Source organism: Electrophorus electricus, chromosome 6 (assembly GCF_041902795.1).
Source record: "Electrophorus electricus isolate QZ-2024a chromosome 6, ASM4190279v1, whole genome shotgun sequence".
In the NCBI taxonomy this organism is placed as follows: Eukaryota; Metazoa; Chordata; class Actinopteri; order Gymnotiformes; family Gymnotidae; genus Electrophorus; species Electrophorus electricus.
In genome coordinates, this window is record NC_137502.1 from 24,944,556 (window position 1) to 24,962,055 (window position 17,500).

The 17,500-nt window shown below is 47.1% G+C and overlaps 1 protein-coding gene across 5 annotated transcripts in view; it reads right to left on the reverse strand.

Annotated features, from left to right (window-relative positions):
* The window catches only part of lekr1 (Leucine-, glutamate- and lysine-rich protein 1), an 84,656-nt gene that overhangs the window by 28,013 nt on the left and 39,143 nt on the right, over window positions 1–17,500 (reverse strand). For all 5 annotated transcript variants that reach the window (XM_081716094.1, XM_081716095.1, XM_081716097.1 and 2 more), the window contains one exon: window positions 14,967–15,044. In XM_081716094.1, coding sequence (XP_081572220.1) covers window positions 14,967–15,044 — 78 coding nt within the window. The remainder of the gene's footprint in view (window positions 1–14,966; window positions 15,045–17,500) is intronic.

Below are 17,500 nucleotides of genomic sequence, written 5' to 3' on the forward strand. Positions count from 1 at the left end.
TGTGTTTCCTGATCTCTCATCTCCTGTCTCTCCTGTGAGTTTCCTGACCTCCCATCTCCTGTCTCTCCTGTGAGTTTCCTGACCTCTCATCTCCTGTCTCTCCTGTGAGTTTCCTGACCTCTCATCTCCTGTCTCTCCTGTGAATTTCCTGACCTCTCATCTCCTGTCTCTCCTGTGAATTTCCTAACCTCTCATCTCCTGTCTCTCCTGTGAGTTTCCTGACCTCTCATCTCCTGTCTCTCCTGTGAGTTTCCTGACCTCTCATCTCCTGTCTCTCCTGTGAGTTTCCTGACCTCTCATCTCCTGTGAGTTTCCTGACCGCTCATCTCCTGTGAGTTTCCTAACCGCTCATCTCCTGTGAGTTTCCTAACCTCTCATCTCCTGTCTCTCCTGTGAGTTTCCTGACCTCTCATCTCCTGTCTCTCCTGTGTTTCCTAACCTCTCATCTCCTGTCTCTCCTGTGTTTCCTAACCTCTCATCTCCTGTCTCTCCTGTGATTTTCCTAACCTCTCATCTCCTGTCTCTCCTGTGTGTTTCCTGACCTCTCATCTCCTGTCTCTCCTGTGTGTTTCCTGATCTCTCATCTCCTGTCTCTCCTGTGAGTTTCCTGACCTCTCATCTCCTGTCTCTCCTGTGAGTTTCCTGACCTCTCATCTCCTGTCTCTCCTGTGAGTTTCCTGACCTCTCATCTCCTGTCTCTCCTGTGAATTTCCTGACCTCTCATCTCCTGTCTCTCCTGTGAATTTCCTAACCTCTCATCTCCTGTCTCTCCTTTGAGTTTCCTGACCTCTCATCTCCTGTCTCTCCTGTGAGTTTCCTGACCTCTCATCTCCTGTCTCTCCTGTGAGTTTCCTGACCTCTCATCTCCTGTGAGTTTCCTGACCGCTCATCTCCTGTGAGTTTCCTAACCGCTCATCTCCTGTGAGTTTCCTAACCTCTCATCTCCTGTCTCTCCTGTGAGTTTCCTGACCTCTCATCTCCTGTCTCTCCTGTGTTTCCTAACCTCTCATCTCCTGTCTCTCCTGTGTTTCCTAACCTCTCATCTCCTGTCTCTCCTGTGTGTTTCCTAACCTCTCATCTCCTGTCTCTCCTGTGTGTTTCCTAACCTCTCATCTCCTGTCTCTCCTGTGTTTCCTAACCTCTCATCTCCTGTCTCTCCTGTGTGTTTCCTAACCTCTCATCTCCTGTCTCTCCTGTGTGTTTCCTAACCTCTCATCTCCTGTCTCTCCTGTGTTTCCTAACCTCTCATCTCCTGTCTCTCCTGTGTGTTTCCTAACCTCTCATCTCCTGTCTCTCCTGTTTCCTAACCTCTCATCTCCTGTCTCTCCTGTGTTTCCTAACCTCTCATCTCCTGTCTCTCCTGTGTGTTTCCTAACCTCTCATCTCCTGTCTCTCCTGTGTGTTTCCTAACCTCTCATCTCCTGTCTCTCCTGTGTGTTTCCTAACCTCTCATCTCCTGTCTCTCCTGTTTCCTAACCTCTCATCTCCTGTCTCTCCTGTGTTTCCTAACCTCTCATCTCCTGTCTCTCCTGTGTTTCCTAACCTCTCATCTCCCGTCTCTCCTGGGTGTTTCCTAACCTCTCATCTCCTGTCTCTCCTGTGTGTTTCCTAACCTCTCATCTCCTGTCTCTCCTGTGTGTTTCCTAACCTCTCATCTCCTTTCTCTCCTGTGAGTTTCCTAACCTCTCATCTCCTGTCTCTCCTGTGTGTTTCCTAACCTCTCATCTCCTGTCTCTCCTGTGTGTTTCCTAACCTCTCATCTCCTGTCTCTCCTGTGTGTTTCCTAACCTCTCATCTCCTGTCTCTCCTGTGTGTTTCCTAACCTCTCATCTCCTGTCTCTCCTGTGTGTTTCCTGACCTCTCATCTCCTGTCTCTCCTGTGTGTTTCCTGATCTCTCATCTCCTGTCTCTCCTGTGAGTTTCCTGACCTCCCATCTCCTGTCTCTCCTGTGAGTTTCCTGACCTCTCATCTCCTGTCTCTCCTGTGAGTTTCCTGACCTCTCATCTCCTGTCTCTCCTGTGAATTTCCTGACCTCTCATCTCCTGTCTCTCCTGTGAATTTCCTAACCTCTCATCTCCTGTCTCTCCTGTGAGTTTCCTGACCTCTCATCTCCTGTCTCTCCTGTGAGTTTCCTGACCTCTCATCTCCTGTCTCTCCTGTGAGTTTCCTGACCTCTCATCTCCTGTGAGTTTCCTGACCGCTCATCTCCTGTGAGTTTCCTAACCGCTCATCTCCTGTGAGTTTCCTAACCTCTCATCTCCTGTCTCTCCTGTGAGTTTCCTGACCTCTCATCTCCTGTCTCTCCTGTGTTTCCTAACCTCTCATCTCCTGTCTCTCCTGTGTTTCCTAACCTCTCATCTCCTGTCTCTCCTGTGATTTTCCTAACCTCTCATCTCCTGTCTCTCCTGTGAGTTTCCTGACCTCTCATCTCCTGTCTCTCCTGTGAGTTTCCTGACCTCTCATCTCCTGTCTCTCCTGTGAGTTTCCTGACCTCTCGTCTCCTGTCTCTCCTATGAGTTTCCTGACCTCTCATCTCCTGTGAGTTTCCTGACTGCTCATCTCCTGTGAGTTTCCTGACCGCTCATCTCCTGTGAGTTTCCTGACCGCTCATCTCCTGTGAGTTTCCTAACCTCTCATCTCCTGTCTCTCCTGTGAGTTTCCTGACCTCTCATCTCCTGTCTCTCCTGTGTTTCCTAACCTCTCATCTCCTGTCTCTCCTGTGTTTCCTAACCTCTCATCTCCTGTCTCTCCTGTGATTTTCCTAACCTCTCATCTCCTGTCTCTCCTGTGATTTTCCTAACCTCTCATCTCCTGTCTCTCCTGTGAGTTTCCTGACCTCTCATCTCCTGTCTCTCCTGTGAGTTTCCTGACCTCTCAACTCCTGTCTCTCCTGTGAGTTTCCTGACCTCTCATCTCCTGTCTCTCCTGTGAGTTTCCTGACCTCTCATCTCCTGTCTCTCCTGTGAGTTTCCTAACCTCTCATCTCCTGTCTCTCCTGTGAGTTTCCTGACCTCTCATCTCCTGTCTCTCCTGTGAGTTTCCTGACCTCTCATCTCCTGTCTCTCCTGTGTTTCCTGACCTCTCATCTCCTGTCTCTCCTGTGTTTCCTAACCTCTCATCTCCTGTCTCTCCTGTGATTTTCCTAACCTCTCATCTCCTGTCTCTCCTGTGATTTTCCTAACCTCTCATCTCCTGTCTCTCCTGTGATTTTCCTAACCTCTCATCTCCTGTCTCTCCTGTGATTTTCCTAACCTCTCATCTCCTGTCTCTCCTGTGATTTTCCTAACCTCTCATCTCCTGTCTCTCCTGTGATTTTCCTGACCTCTCATCTCCTGTCTCTCCTGTGAGTTTCCTGACCTCTCATCTCCTGTGAGTTTCCTGACCTCTCATCTCCTGTGAGTTTCCTAACCTCTCATCTCCTGTCTCTCCTGTGAGTTTCCTAACCTCTCATCTCCTGTCTCTCCTGTGATTTTCCTGATGTCTCATCTCCTGTCTCTCCTGCGAGTTTCCTGACCTCTCATCTCCTGTCTCTCCTGTGATTTTCCTAACCTCTCATCTCCTGTGAGTTTCCTGACCTCTCATCTCCTGTCTCTCCTGTGAGTTTCCTGACCTCTCATCTCCTGTGAGTTTCCTGACCGCTCATCTCCTGTGAGTTTCCTAACCGCTCATCTCCTGTGAGTTTCCTAACCTCTCATCTCCTGTCTCTCCTGTGAGTTTCCTGACCTCTCATCTTCTGTCTCTCCTGTGTTTCCTAACCTCTCATCTCCTGTCTCTCCTGTGATTTTCCTAACCTCTCATCTCCTGTCTCTCCTGTGAGTTTCCTGACCTCTCATCTCCTGTCTCTCCTGTGAGTTTCCTGACCTCTCATCTCCTGTCTCTCCTGTGAGTTTCCTGACCTCTCATCTCCTGTCTCTCCCGTGATTTTCCTAACCTCTCATCTCCTGTCTCTCCTGTGATTTTCCTAACCTCTCATCTCCTGTCTCTCCTGTGAGTTTCCTGACCTCTCATCTCCTGTGAGTTTCCTGACCTCTCATCTCCTGTGAGTTTCCTGACCTCTCATCTCCTGTGAGTTTCCTAACCTCTCATCTCCTGTCTCTCCTGTGAGTTTCCTAACCTCTCATCTCCTGTCTCTCCTGTGATTTTCCTGATGTCTCATCTCCTGTCTCTCCTGCGAGTTTCCTGACCTCTCATCTCCTGTCTCTCCTGTGATTTTCCTAACCTCTCATCTCCTGTGAGTTTCCTAACCTCTCATCTCCTGTGAGTTTCCTGACCTCTCATTTCCTGTCTCTCCTGTGATTTTCCTAACCTCTCATCTCCTGTGAGTTTCCTGACCGCTCATCTCCTGTGAGTTTCCTGACCTCTCATCTCCTGTCTCTCCTGTGTTTCCTAACCTCTCATCTCCTGTCTCTCCTGTGAGTTTCCTAACCTCTCATCTCTTGTCTCTCCTGTGATTTTCCTAACCTCTCATCTCCTGTCTCTCCTGTGATTTTCCTAACCTCTCATCTCCTGTCTCTCCTGTGATTTTCCTGACCTCTCATCTCCTGAGAGTTTCCCAACATCTCATCTCCTGTGTTTCCTAACCTCTCATCTCCTGTCTCTCCTGTGATTTTCCTAACCTCTCATCTCCTGTCTCTCCTGTGATTTTCCTGACCTCTCATCTCCTGAGAGTTTCCCAACATCTCATCTCCTGAGTTTCCTGACCTCTCATCTCAAGTCTCTCCTGTGAGTTTCCTGACCTCTCATCTCCTGTCTCTCCTGTGAGTTTCCTGACCTCTCATCTCCTGTCTCTCCTGTGAGTTTCCTGACCTCTCATCTCCTGTCTCTCCTGTGAGTTTCCTGACCTCTCATCTCCCGTCTCTCCTGTGAGTTTCCTGACCTCTCATCTCCCGTCTCTCGTGTGTTTCCTGACCTCTCATCTCCCGTCTCTCCTGTGTGTTTCCTGACCTCTCATCTCCCGTCTCTCCTGTGTTTCCTGACCTCTCATCTCCCGTCTCTCCTGTGTTTCCTGACCTCTCATCTCCCGTCTCTCCTGTGTGTTTCCTAACCTCTCATCTCCCGTCTCTCCTGTGTGTTTCCTAACCTCTCATCTCCCGTCTCTCCTGTGTGTTTCCTAACCTCTCATCTCCCGTCTCTCCTGTGAGTTTCCTAACCTCTCATCTCCTGTCTCTCCTGTGAGTTTCCTAACCTCTCATCTCCTGTCTCTCCTGTGATTTTCCTAACCTCTCATCTCCTGTCTCTCCTGTGTTTCCTAACCTCTCATCTCCTGTCTCTCCTGTGATTTTCCTAACCTCTCATCTCCTGTCTCTCCTGTGATTTTCCTAACCTCTCATCTCCTGTCTCTCCTGTGATTTTCCTAACCTCTCATCTCCTGTCTCTCCTGTGATTTTCCTAACCTCTCATCTCCTGTCTCTCCTGTGATTTTCCTAACCTCTCATCTCCTGTCTCTCCTGTGATTTTCCTAACCTCTCATCTCCTGTCTCTCCTGTGATTTTCCTAACCTCTCATCTCCTGTCTCTCCTGTGATTTTCCTAACCTCTCATCTCCTGTCTCTCCTGTGATTTTCCTAACCTCTCATCTCCTGTCTCTCCTGTGAGTTTCCTGACCTCTCATCTCCTGTGAGTTTCCTGACCTCTCATCTCCTGTGAGTTTCCTAACCTCTCATCTCCTGTCTCTCCTGTGAGTTTCCTAACCTCTCATCTCCTGTCTCTCCTGTGATTTTCCTAACCTCTCATCTCCTGTCTCTCCTGTGTTTCCTAACCTCTCATCTCCTGTCTCTCCTGTGATTTTCCTAACCTCTCATCTCCTGTCTCTCCTGTGATTTTCCTAACCTCTCATCTCCTGTCTCTCCTGTGATTTTCCTAACCTCTCATCTCCTGTCTCTCCTGTGATTTTCCTAACCTCTCATCTCCTGTCTCTCCTGTGATTTTCCTAACCTCTCATCTCCTGTCTCTCCTGTGATTTTCCTAACCTCTCATCTCCTGTCTCTCCTGTGATTTTCCTAACCTCTCATCTCCTGTCTCTCCTGTGATTTTCCTAACCTCTCATCTCCTGTCTCTCCTGTGATTTTCCTAACCTCTCATCTCCTGTCTCTCCTGTGATTTTCCTAACCTCTCATCTCCTGTCTCTCCTGTGAGTTTCCTGACCTCTCATCTCCTGTGAGTTTCCTGACCTCTCATCTCCTGTGAGTTTCCTAACCTCTCATCTCCTGTCTCTCCTGTGAGTTTCCTAACCTCTCATCTCCTGTCTCTCCTGTGATTTTCCTAACCTCTCATCTCCTGTCTCTCCTGTGTTTCCTAACCTCTCATCTCCTGTCTCTCCTGTGATTTTCCTAACCTCTCATCTCCTGTCTCTCCTGTGATTTTCCTAACCTCTCATCTCCTGTCTCTCCTGTGATTTTCCTAACCTCTCATCTCCTGTCTCTCCTGTGATTTTCCTAACCTCTCATCTCCTGTCTCTCCTGTGATTTTCCTAACCTCTCATCTCCTGTCTCTCCTGTGATTTTCCTAACCTCTCATCTCCTGTCTCTCCTGTGATTTTCCTAACCTCTCATCTCCTGTCTCTCCTGTGATTTTCCTAACCTCTCATCTCCTGTCTCTCCTGTGAGTTTCCTGACCTCTCATCTCCTGTGAGTTTCCTGACCTCTCATCTCCTGTGAGTTTCCTAACCTCTCATCTCCTGTCTCTCCTGTGAGTTTCCTAACCTCTCATCTCCTGTCTCTCCTGTGATTTTCCTGATGTCTCATCTCCTGTCTCTCCTGCGAGTTTCCTGACCTCTCATCTCCTGTCTCTCCTGTGATTTTCCTAACCTCTCATCTCCTGTCTCTCCTGTGATTTTCCTAACCTCTCATCTCCTGTCTCTCCTGTGATTTTCCTAACCTCTCATCTCCTGTCTCTCCTGTGATTTTCCTAACCTCTCATCTCCTGTCTCTCCTGTGATTTTCCTAACCTCTCATCTCCTGTCTCTCCTGTGATTTTCCTAACCTCTCATCTCCTGTCTCTCCTGTGATTTTCCTAACCTCTCATCTCCTGTCTCTCCTGTGAGTTTCCTGACCTCTCATCTCCTGTGAGTTTCCTGACCTCTCATCTCCTGTGAGTTTCCTAACCTCTCATCTCCTGTCTCTCCTGTGAGTTTCCTAACCTCTCATCTCCTGTCTCTCCTGTGATTTTCCTGATGTCTCATCTCCTGTCTCTCCTGCGAGTTTCCTGACCTCTCATCTCCTGTCTCTCCTGTGATTTTCCTAACCTCTCATCTCCTGTGAGTTTCCTAACCTCTCATCTCCTGTGAGTTTCCTGACCTCTCATTTCCTGTCTCTCCTGTGATTTTCCTAACCTCTCATCTCCTGTGAGTTTCCTGACCGCTCATCTCCTGTGAGTTTCCTGACCTCTCATCTCCTGTCTCTCCTGTGTTTCCTAACCTCTCATCTCCTGTGTGTTTCCTAACCTCTCATCTCCTGTCTCTCCTGTGAGTTTCCTAACCTCTCATCTCTTGTCTCTCCTGTGATTTTCCTAACCTCTCATCTCCTGTCTCTCCGTGATTTTCCTAACCTCTCATCTCCTGTCTCTCCTGTGATTTTCCTGACCTCTCATCTCCTGAGAGTTTCCCAACATCTCATCTCCTGTGAGTTTCCTAACCTCTCATCTCCTGTCTCTCCTGTGATTTTCCTAACCTCTCATCTCCTGTCTCTCCTGTGATTTTCCTGACCTCTCATCTCCTGAGAGTTTCCCAACATCTCATCTCCTGAGTTTCCTAACCTCTCATCTCCTGTCTCTCCTGTGAGTTTCCTGACCTCTCATCTCAAGTCTCTCCTGTGAGTTTCCTGACCTCTCATCTCCTGTCTCTCCTGTGAGTTTCCTGACCTCTCATCTCCCGTCTCTCCTGTGTGTTTCCTAACCTCTCATCTCCTGTCTCTCCTGTGAGTTTCCTGACCTCTCATCTCCCGTCTCTCCTGTGAGTTTCCTAACCTCTCATCTCTTGTCTCTCCTGTGATTTTCCTAACCTCTCATCTCCTGTCTCTCCGTGATTTTCCTAACCTCTCATCTCCTGTCTCTCCTGTGATTTTCCTGACCTCTCATCTCCTGAGAGTTTCCCAACATCTCATCTCCTGTGAGTTTCCTAACCTCTCATCTCCTGTCTCTCCTGTGATTTTCCTAACCTCTCATCTCCTGTCTCTCCTGTGATTTTCCTGACCTCTCATCTCCTGAGAGTTTCCCAACATCTCATCTCCTGAGTTTCCTAACCTCTCATCTCCTGTCTCTCCTGTGAGTTTCCTGACCTCTCATCTCAAGTCTCTCCTGTGAGTTTCCTGATGTCTCATCTCCTGTCTCTCCTGCGAGTTTCCTGACCTCTCATCTCCTGTCTCTCCTGTGATTTTCCTAACCTCTCATCTCCTGTCTCTCCTGTGAGTTTCCTGACCTCTCATCTCCTGTCTCTCCTGTGAGTTTCCTGACCTCTCATCTCCTGTCTCTCCTGTGAGTTTCCTGACCTCTCATCTCCTGTCTCTCCTGTGATTTTCCTAACCTCTCATCTCCTGTCTCTCCTGTGATTTTCCTAACCTCTCATCTCCTGTCTCTCCTGTGATTTTCCTAACCTCTCATCTCCTGTCTCTCCTGTGAGTTTCCTGACCTCTCATCTCCTGTGAGTTTCCTGACCTCTCATCTCCTGTGAGTTTCCTGACCTCTCATCTCCTGTGAGTTTCCTGACCTCTCATCTCCTGTGAGTTTCCTAACCTCTCATCTCCTGTCTCTCCTGTGAGTTTCCTAACCTCTCATCTCCTGTCTCTCCTGTGATTTTCCTGATGTCTCATCTCCTGTCTCTCCTGCGAGTTTCCTGACCTCTCATCTCCTGTCTCTCCTGTGATTTTCCTAACCTCTCATCTCCTGTGAGTTTCCTAACCTCTCATCTCCTGTGAGTTTCCTGACCTCTCATTTCCTGTCTCTCCTGTGATTTTCCTAACCTCTCATCTCCTGTGAGTTTCCTGACCGCTCATCTCCTGTGAGTTTCCTGACCTCTCATCTCCTGTCTCTCCTGTGTTTCCTAACCTCTCATCTCCTGTGTTTCCTAACCTCTCATCTCCTGTCTCTCCTGTGAGTTTCCTAACCTCTCATCTCTTGTCTCTCCTGTGATTTTCCTAACCTCTCATCTCCTGTCTCTCCTGTGATTTTCCTAACCTCTCATCTCCTGTCTCTCCTGTGATTTTCCTGACCTCTCATCTCCTGTCTCTCCTGTGATTTTCCTGACCTCTCATCTCCTGAGAGTTTCCCAACATCTCATCTCCTGAGTTTCCTGACCTCTCATCTCAAGTCTCTCCTGTGAGTTTCCTGACCTCTCATCTCCTGTCTCTCCTGTGAGTTTCCTGATCTCTCATCTCCTGTCTCTCCTGTGAGTTTCCTGACCTCTCATCTCCTGTCTCTCCTGTGAGTTTCCTGACCTCTCATCTCCTGTCTCTCCTGTGAGTTTCCTGACCTCTCATCTCCCGTCTCTCGTGTGTTTCCTGACCTCTCATCTCCCGTCTCTCCTGTGTGTTTCCTGACCTCTCATCTCCCGTCTCTCCTGTGTTTCCTGACCTCTCATCTCCCGTCTCTCCTGTGTTTCCTGACCTCTCATCTCCCGTCTCTCCTGTGTGTTTCCTAACCTCTCATCTCCCGTCTCTCCTGTGTTTCCTAACCTCTCATCTCCCGTCTCTCCTGTGAGTTTCCTGACCTCTCATCTCCTGTCTCTCCTGTGAGTTTCCTGACCTCTCATCTCCTGTCTCTCCTGTGAGTTTCCTAACCTCTCATCTCCTGTCTCTCCTGTGAGTTTCCTGACCTCTCATCTCCTGTCTCTCCTGTGAGTTTCCTGACCTCTCATCTCCTGTCTCTCCTGTGTTTCCTGACCTCTCATCTCCTGTCTCTCCTGTGTTTCCTGACCTCTCATCTCCTGTCTCTCCTGTGATTTTCCTAACCTCTCATCTCCTGTCTCTCCTGTGATTTTCCTAACCTCTCATCTCCTGTCTCTCCTGTGATTTTCCTAACCTCTCATCTCCTGTCTCTCCTGTGATTTTCCTAACCTCTCATCTCCTGTCTCTCCTGTGATTTTCCTAACCTCTCATCTCCTGTCTCTCCTGTGAGTTTCCTGACCTCTCATCTCCTGTGAGTTTCCTGACCTCTCATTTCCTGTGAGTTTCCTAACCTCTCATCTCCTGTCTCTCCTGTGAGTTTCCTAACCTCTCATCTCCTGTCTCTCCTGTGATTTTCCTGATGTCTCATCTCCTGTCTCTCCTGCGAGTTTCCTGACCTCTCATCTCCTGTCTCTCCTGTGATTTTCCTAACCTCTCATCTCCTGTGAGTTTCCTAACCTCTCATCTCCTGTGAGTTTCCTGACCTCTCATTTCCTGTCTCTCCTGTGATTTTCCTAACCTCTCATCTCCTGTGAGTTTCCTGACCGCTCATCTCCTGTGAGTTTCCTGACCTCTCATCTCCTGTCTCTCCTGTGTTTCCTAACCTCTCATCTCCTGTCTCTCCTGTGAGTTTCCTAACCTCTCATCTCTTGTCTCTCCTGTGATTTTCCTAACCTCTCATCTCCTGTCTCTCCTGTGATTTTCCTAACCTCTCATCTCCTGTCTCTCCTGTGATTTTCCTGACCTCTCATCTCCTGAGAGTTTCCCAACATCTCATCTCCTGTGAGTTTCCTAACCTCTCATCTCCTGTCTCTCCTGTGATTTTCCTAACCTCTCATCTCCTGTCTCTCCTGTGATTTTCCTGACCTCTCATCTCCTGAGAGTTTCCCAACATCTCATCTCCTGAGTTTCCTAACCTCTCATCTCCTGTCTCTCCTGTGAGTTTCCTGACCTCTCATCTCAAGTCTCTCCTGTGAGTTTCCTGACCTCTCATCTCCTGTCTCTCCTGTGAGTTTCCTGACCTCTCATCTCCTGTCTCTCCTGTGAGTTTCCTGACCTCTCATCTCCTGTCTCTCCTGTGAGGTTCCTGACCTCTCATCTCCTGTCTCTCCTGTGAGTTTCCTGACCTCTCATCTCCCGTCTCTCGTGTGTTTCCTGACCTCTCATCTCCCGTCTCTCCTGTGTGTTTCCTGACCTCTCATCTCCCGTCTCTCCTGTGTGTTTCCTAACCTCTCATCTCCTGTCTCTCCTGTGTGTTTCCTAACCTCTCATCTCCCGTCTCTCCTGTGTGTTTCCTAACCTCTCATCTCCTGTCTCTCCTGTGTGTTTCCTAACCTCTCATCTCCTGTCTCTCCTGTGTGTTTCCTAACCTCTCATCTCCTGTCTCTCCTGTGTGTTTCCTGACCTCTCATCTCCTGTCTCTCCTGTGAATTTCCTGACCTCTCATCTCCTGTCTCTCCTGTGAATTTCCTAACCTCTCATCTTCTGTCTCTCCTGTGAGTTTCCTGACCTCTCATCTTCTGTCTCTCCTGTGAGTTTCCTGACCTCTCATCTCCTGTCTCTCCTGTGAGTTTCCTGACCTCTCATCTCCTGTCTCTCCTGTGAGTTTCCTGACCTCTCATCTCCTGTCTCTCCTGTGAGTTTCCTGATGTCTCATCTCCTGTCTCTCCTGCGAGTTTCCTGACCTCTCATCTCCTGTCTCTCCTGTGATTTTCCTAACCTCTCATCTCCTGTCTCTCCTGTGAGTTTCCTGACCTCTCATCTCTTGAGAGTTTCCCAACATCTCATCTCCTGAGTTTCCTAACCTCTCATCTCCTGTCTCTCCTGTGTGTTTCCTAACCTCTCATCTCCCGTCTCTCCTGTGTGTTTCCTAACCTCTCATCTCCCGTCTCTCCTGTGTGTTTCCTAACCTCTCATCTCCCGTCTCTCCTGTGTGTTTCCTAACCTCTCATCTCCCGTCTCTCCTGTGTGTTTCCTAACCTCTCATCTCCTGTCTCTCCTGTGTGTTTCCTAACTTCTCATCTCCTGTCTCTCCTGTGTGTTTCCTGACCTCTCATCTCCTGTCTCTCCTGTGAATTTCCTGACCTCTCATCTCCTGTCTCTCCTGTGAATTTCCTAACCTCTCATCTTCTGTCTCTCCTGTGAGTTTCCTGACCTCTCATCTCCTGTCTCTCCTGTGAGTTTCCTGACCTCTCATCTCCTGTCTCTCCTGTGAGTTTCCTGACCTCTCATCTCCTGTCTCTCCTGTGAGTTTCCTGATGTCTCATCTCCTGTCTCTCCTGCGAGTTTCCTGACCTCTCATCTCCTGTCTCTCCTGTGATTTTCCTAACCTCTCATCTCCTGTCTCTCCTGTGAGTTTCCTAACCTCTCATCTCCTGTGAGTTTCCTGACCTCTCATCTCCTGTCTCTGCTGTGTTTCCTAACCTCTCATCTCCTGTCTCTCCTGTGATTTTCCTAACCTCTCATCTCCTGTGAGTTTCCTGACCTCTCATCTCCTGTGAGTTTCCTGACCTCTCATCTCCTGTCTCTCCTGTGAGTTTCCTGACCTCTCATCTCCTGTCTCTCCTGTGAGTTTCCTGACCTCTCATCTCCTGTCTCTCCTGTGAGTTTCCTGATGTCTCATCTCCTGTCTCTCCTGCGAGTTTCCTGACCTCTCATCTCCTGTCTCTCCTGTGATTTTCCTAACCTCTCATCTCCTGTCTCTCCTGTGAGTTTCCTGACCTCTCATCTCTTGAGAGTTTCCCAACATCTCATCTCCTGAGTTTCCTAACCTCTCATCTCCTGTCTCTCCTGTGTGTTTCCTAACCTCTCATCTCCCGTCTCTCCTGTGTGTTTCCTAACCTCTCATCTCCCGTCTCTCCTGTGTGTTTCCTAACCTCTCATCTCCCGTCTCTCCTGTGTGTTTCCTAACCTCTCATCTCCCGTCTCTCCTGTGTGTTTCCTAACCTCTCATCTCCTGTCTCTCCTGTGTGTTTCCTAACTTCTCATCTCCTGTCTCTCCTGTGTGTTTCCTGACCTCTCATCTCCTGTCTCTCCTGTGAATTTCCTGACCTCTCATCTCCTGTCTCTCCTGTGAATTTCCTAACCTCTCATCTTCTGTCTCTCCTGTGAGTTTCCTGACCTCTCATCTCCTGTCTCTCCTGTGAGTTTCCTGACCTCTCATCTCCTGTCTCTCCTGTGAGTTTCCTGACCTCTCATCTCCTGTCTCTCCTGTGAGTTTCCTGATGTCTCATCTCCTGTCTCTCCTGCGAGTTTCCTGACCTCTCATCTCCTGTCTCTCCTGTGATTTTCCTAACCTCTCATCTCCTGTCTCTCCTGTGAGTTTCCTAACCTCTCATCTCCTGTGAGTTTCCTGACCTCTCATCTCCTGTCTCTGCTGTGTTTCCTAACCTCTCATCTCCTGTCTCTCCTGTGATTTTCCTAACCTCTCATCTCCTGTGAGTTTCCTGACCTCTCATCTCCTGTGAGTTTCCTGACCGCTCATCTCCTGTCTCTCCTGTGTTTCCTAACCTCTCATCTCCTGTGTGTTTCCTAACCTCTCATCTCCTGTCTCTCCTGTGAGTTTCCTAACCTCTCATCTCCTGTCTCTCCTGTGATTTTCCTAACCTCTCATCTCCTGTCTCTCCTGTGATTTTCCTGACCTCTCATCTCCTGTCTCTCCTGTGATTTTCCTGACCTCTCATCTCCTGAGAGTTTCCCAACATCTCATCTCCTGAGTTTCCTAACCTCTCATCTCCTGTCTCTCCTGTGAGTTTCCTGACCTCTCATCTCAAGTCTCTCCTGTGAGTTTCCTGACCGCTCATCTCCTGTGAGTTTCCTGACCTCTCATCTCCTGTCTCTGCTGTGTTTCCTAACCTCTCATCTCCTGTGTGTTTCCTAACCTCTCATCTCCTGTCTCTCCTGTGAGTTTCCTAACCTCTCATCTCTTGTCTCTCCTGTGATTTTCCTAACCTCTCATCTCCTGTCTCTCCTGTGATTTTCCTAACCTCTCATCTCCTGTCTCTCCTGTGATTTTCCTGACCTCTCATCTCCTGTCTCTCCTGTGATTTTCCTGACCTCTCATCTCCTGAGAGTTTCCCAACATCTCATCTCCTGAGTTTCCTAACCTCTCATCTCCTGTCTCTCCTGTGAGTTTCCTGACCTCTCATCTCAAGTCTCTCCTGTGAGTTTCCTGACCGCTCATCTCCTGTGAGTTTCCTGACCTCTCATCTCCTGTCTCTGCTGTGTTTCCTAACCTCTCATCTCCTGTGTGTTTCCTAACCTCTCATCTCCTGTCTCTCCTGTGAGTTTCCTAACCTCTCATCTCTTGTCTCTCCTGTGATTTTCCTAACCTCTCATCTCCTGTCTCTCCTGTGATTTTCCTAACCTCTCATCTCCTGTCTCTCCTGTGATTTTCCTGACCTCTCATCTCCTGAGAGTTTCCCAACATCTCATCTCCTGAGTTTCCTAACCTCTCATCTCCTGTCTCTCCTGTGAGTTTCCTGACCTCTCATCTCAAGTCTCTCCTGTGAGTTTCCTGACCTCTGATCTCCTGTGAGTTTCCTGACCTCATCTCCTGTCTCTCCTGTGAGTTTCCTAACACATCACAGCCTGTATCTTTAATAGAACTCTCTGCTTCACTCTGTCTACATCACTGCCACTTCTCTCAAGCCTACAGTTTGATCTGGTGTGTGTTCACAGGAGAATGCACACCGACCCACACACCCACCCACACACAGCTGGCCACATCTCAAAGCCTCAGCAGGAATGTGCCTCTCTTCACTCACGAGTACATACAGATGAGTGGGAACTGCTGTCTATATCTCTCTGTCACTCACAGACACACATGCTCACACACATACACACACACACTCAACAAGAGCGCTTGTATGAAAAAACAGACAGCCTTAAGGACATATACTACACACACAAACATACACACAGATACAGGATCCTGCGATACCTCACACCAACATGCTCAGCACAGCCTTCATGAGTATTATATCAGTAATACCAAATGACATGAACAGCGAGCATGGAAGACACACACACCCTTCTTCACGGGGAACGGATCAGCCGCATGTGTGCTGAGGCCTGTGCGGTACCCCTTACCTCAGGATGGTGGCGCTCTGCTCTTCGCTCTGCTGCTGCTGGCAGGCGCGAGCTTCCTCTGCCCCCTTCTGCTTGGCCCTGGAAGAATGAGAGAGAGAGAGAGAGAGAGAGAGGGCAGCACTCACAATTGAAAAGCATACCGGGGGAGGGGAAAGAGGCGGGACAGGAAGCGTGGCACAGAAAGTGGGCGGCACCCTATTGCAGGACCTCCTCCTTCCGTGTCTGTAGTCCCTTTTTTACAAGTCTTTCAGCACAGATGAGCACTGGTGTAGTGAAAAGTGAAACATTTACACACACACACACACACACACACACACACACACAGATAAATCACCTTTCTGGCTTTGAGACAGGCTAGCTTTTCAAGTGACCTTGCTGCCACACACAATCACAATCCAGACTTTGAATGCATGTATACACACACAGGGACCCAGCTGAACAGCCAGGGATTTCCAGAGGTCCCTCCCCTCTCCCCTCCCAAGGCTCCTCCCTTTCCTGTTAAGCATAAAACTCACCATCATCAGCATGCTTCAATACTGACTAAAAACCAGATCCACTCTCTCTCTGTTTGTCTCTCTCTCACCCTGCACTCTGCTCAGATTGGGGTCTGCTGGGCGGAGCCAGCGTGAGCAGGGGGCGGAGCTGCCATCTGATATCCGGCCCCCAGAACCATCTCATTGTTGTTGTTATTGCTCTCATTTTGCTAGACAGCTCTGCTGAACACTGTAACACATTCAACAGCAGGTTAAGATAACCTTTATTTCCCCAGAGTCTCCATGCCAGTAAAGGCAACAGAAAGAGAGAGAGGGAGAGAGAGAGAATATTGAATAGTGAAATAGGGTATCATAAGAAAGACTGGAAGAAGATGGAACAGACATGCAGTCAGTACAGCTCAGGAGAAACACAAACTTACACATCTCACACAAGACTGTTTAGGACAAACTACTGAATGTGCTAAAACATCAGCACAATATATTCAGAACTGCCACACTCAAAAGAATCAAATCGTATCTTAAACCTTTCCCATGTATAGATATTTATTTAATTTGATGTGCATTGTCATCACATATGTGTATTAAAGTATGTGTGTGAGTCTGTGTGTGTTGATGTGAATGTGTGAGATTACAGTAGGTGTGTGTATATTTATATATATATATATATATATATATATATATATATATATATATATATATATATATATATATATATGGTGTTTTATTATAAATATTTTATTTATTTCCTTTTGTTCTTGCTCTTTGGTTTTATCACTTTAATGTGAATAATTCTGTTCATCGCACTGGTAACAGGCTATCTGAATTTGAAGTACATATACACTGTAGAGGGTATATACTGTATATATGCAGTATATATACACACATTACAGTATATATACACTAAATGGTATATACTGTATATATACAGTATATGTACACATCACAGTATATATACACACTAGAAGATATATACAGTATATATACACACGCACACATTACAGTATATATACACACTGTAGAGGGTATATACTGTATATATGCAGTATGTGTACACACATTACATCACAGTATATATACACTATACAGGGTATATACTATATATACAGGATATGTACACACATTACAGTTTATATACACACAGTAGAGGGTATATACTGTATATATAGAGTATGTGTACACACATTACAGTATATATACACACTGTAGAGGGTATATACTGTATATATAAAGTATGTGTACATACATTACAGTATATATACACACTGTAGAGGGTATATACTGTATATATAGAGTATGTGTACACACAGTTTATATACACACAGTAGAGGGTATATACTGTATATATAGAGTATGTGTACACACAGTATATATACACACTGTAGAGGGTATATACTGTATATATAGAGTATGTGTACACACAGTTTATATACACACTGTAGAGGGTATATACTGTATATATAGAGTATGTGTACACACAGTATATATACACACTGTAGAGGGTATATACTGTGTATATATATAGAGTATGTGTACACACAGTATATATGCACACTGTAGAGGGTATATACTGTATATATATAGAGTATGTGTACACACAGTATATATGCACACTGTAGAGGGTATATACTGTATATATAGAGTATGTGTACACACAGTATATATACACACTATAGAGGGTATATACTGTATATATAGAATATGTGTACATACATTACAGTATATATGCACACTGTAGAGGGTATATACTGTATATACCAGAGTATGTGTACACACATTACAGTATATATACACACTGTAGAGGGTATATACTGTATATATAGAGTATGTGTACACACAGTTTATATACACACTGTAGAAGGTATATACTGTATATATAGAGTATGTGTACACACAGTTTATATACACACTGTAGAGGGTATATACTGTATATATAGAGTATGTGTACACACAGTATATATACACACTGTAGAGGGTATATACTGTATATATAGAGTATGTGTACATACTTTACAGTATAAATACACACTGCAGAGGGTATAT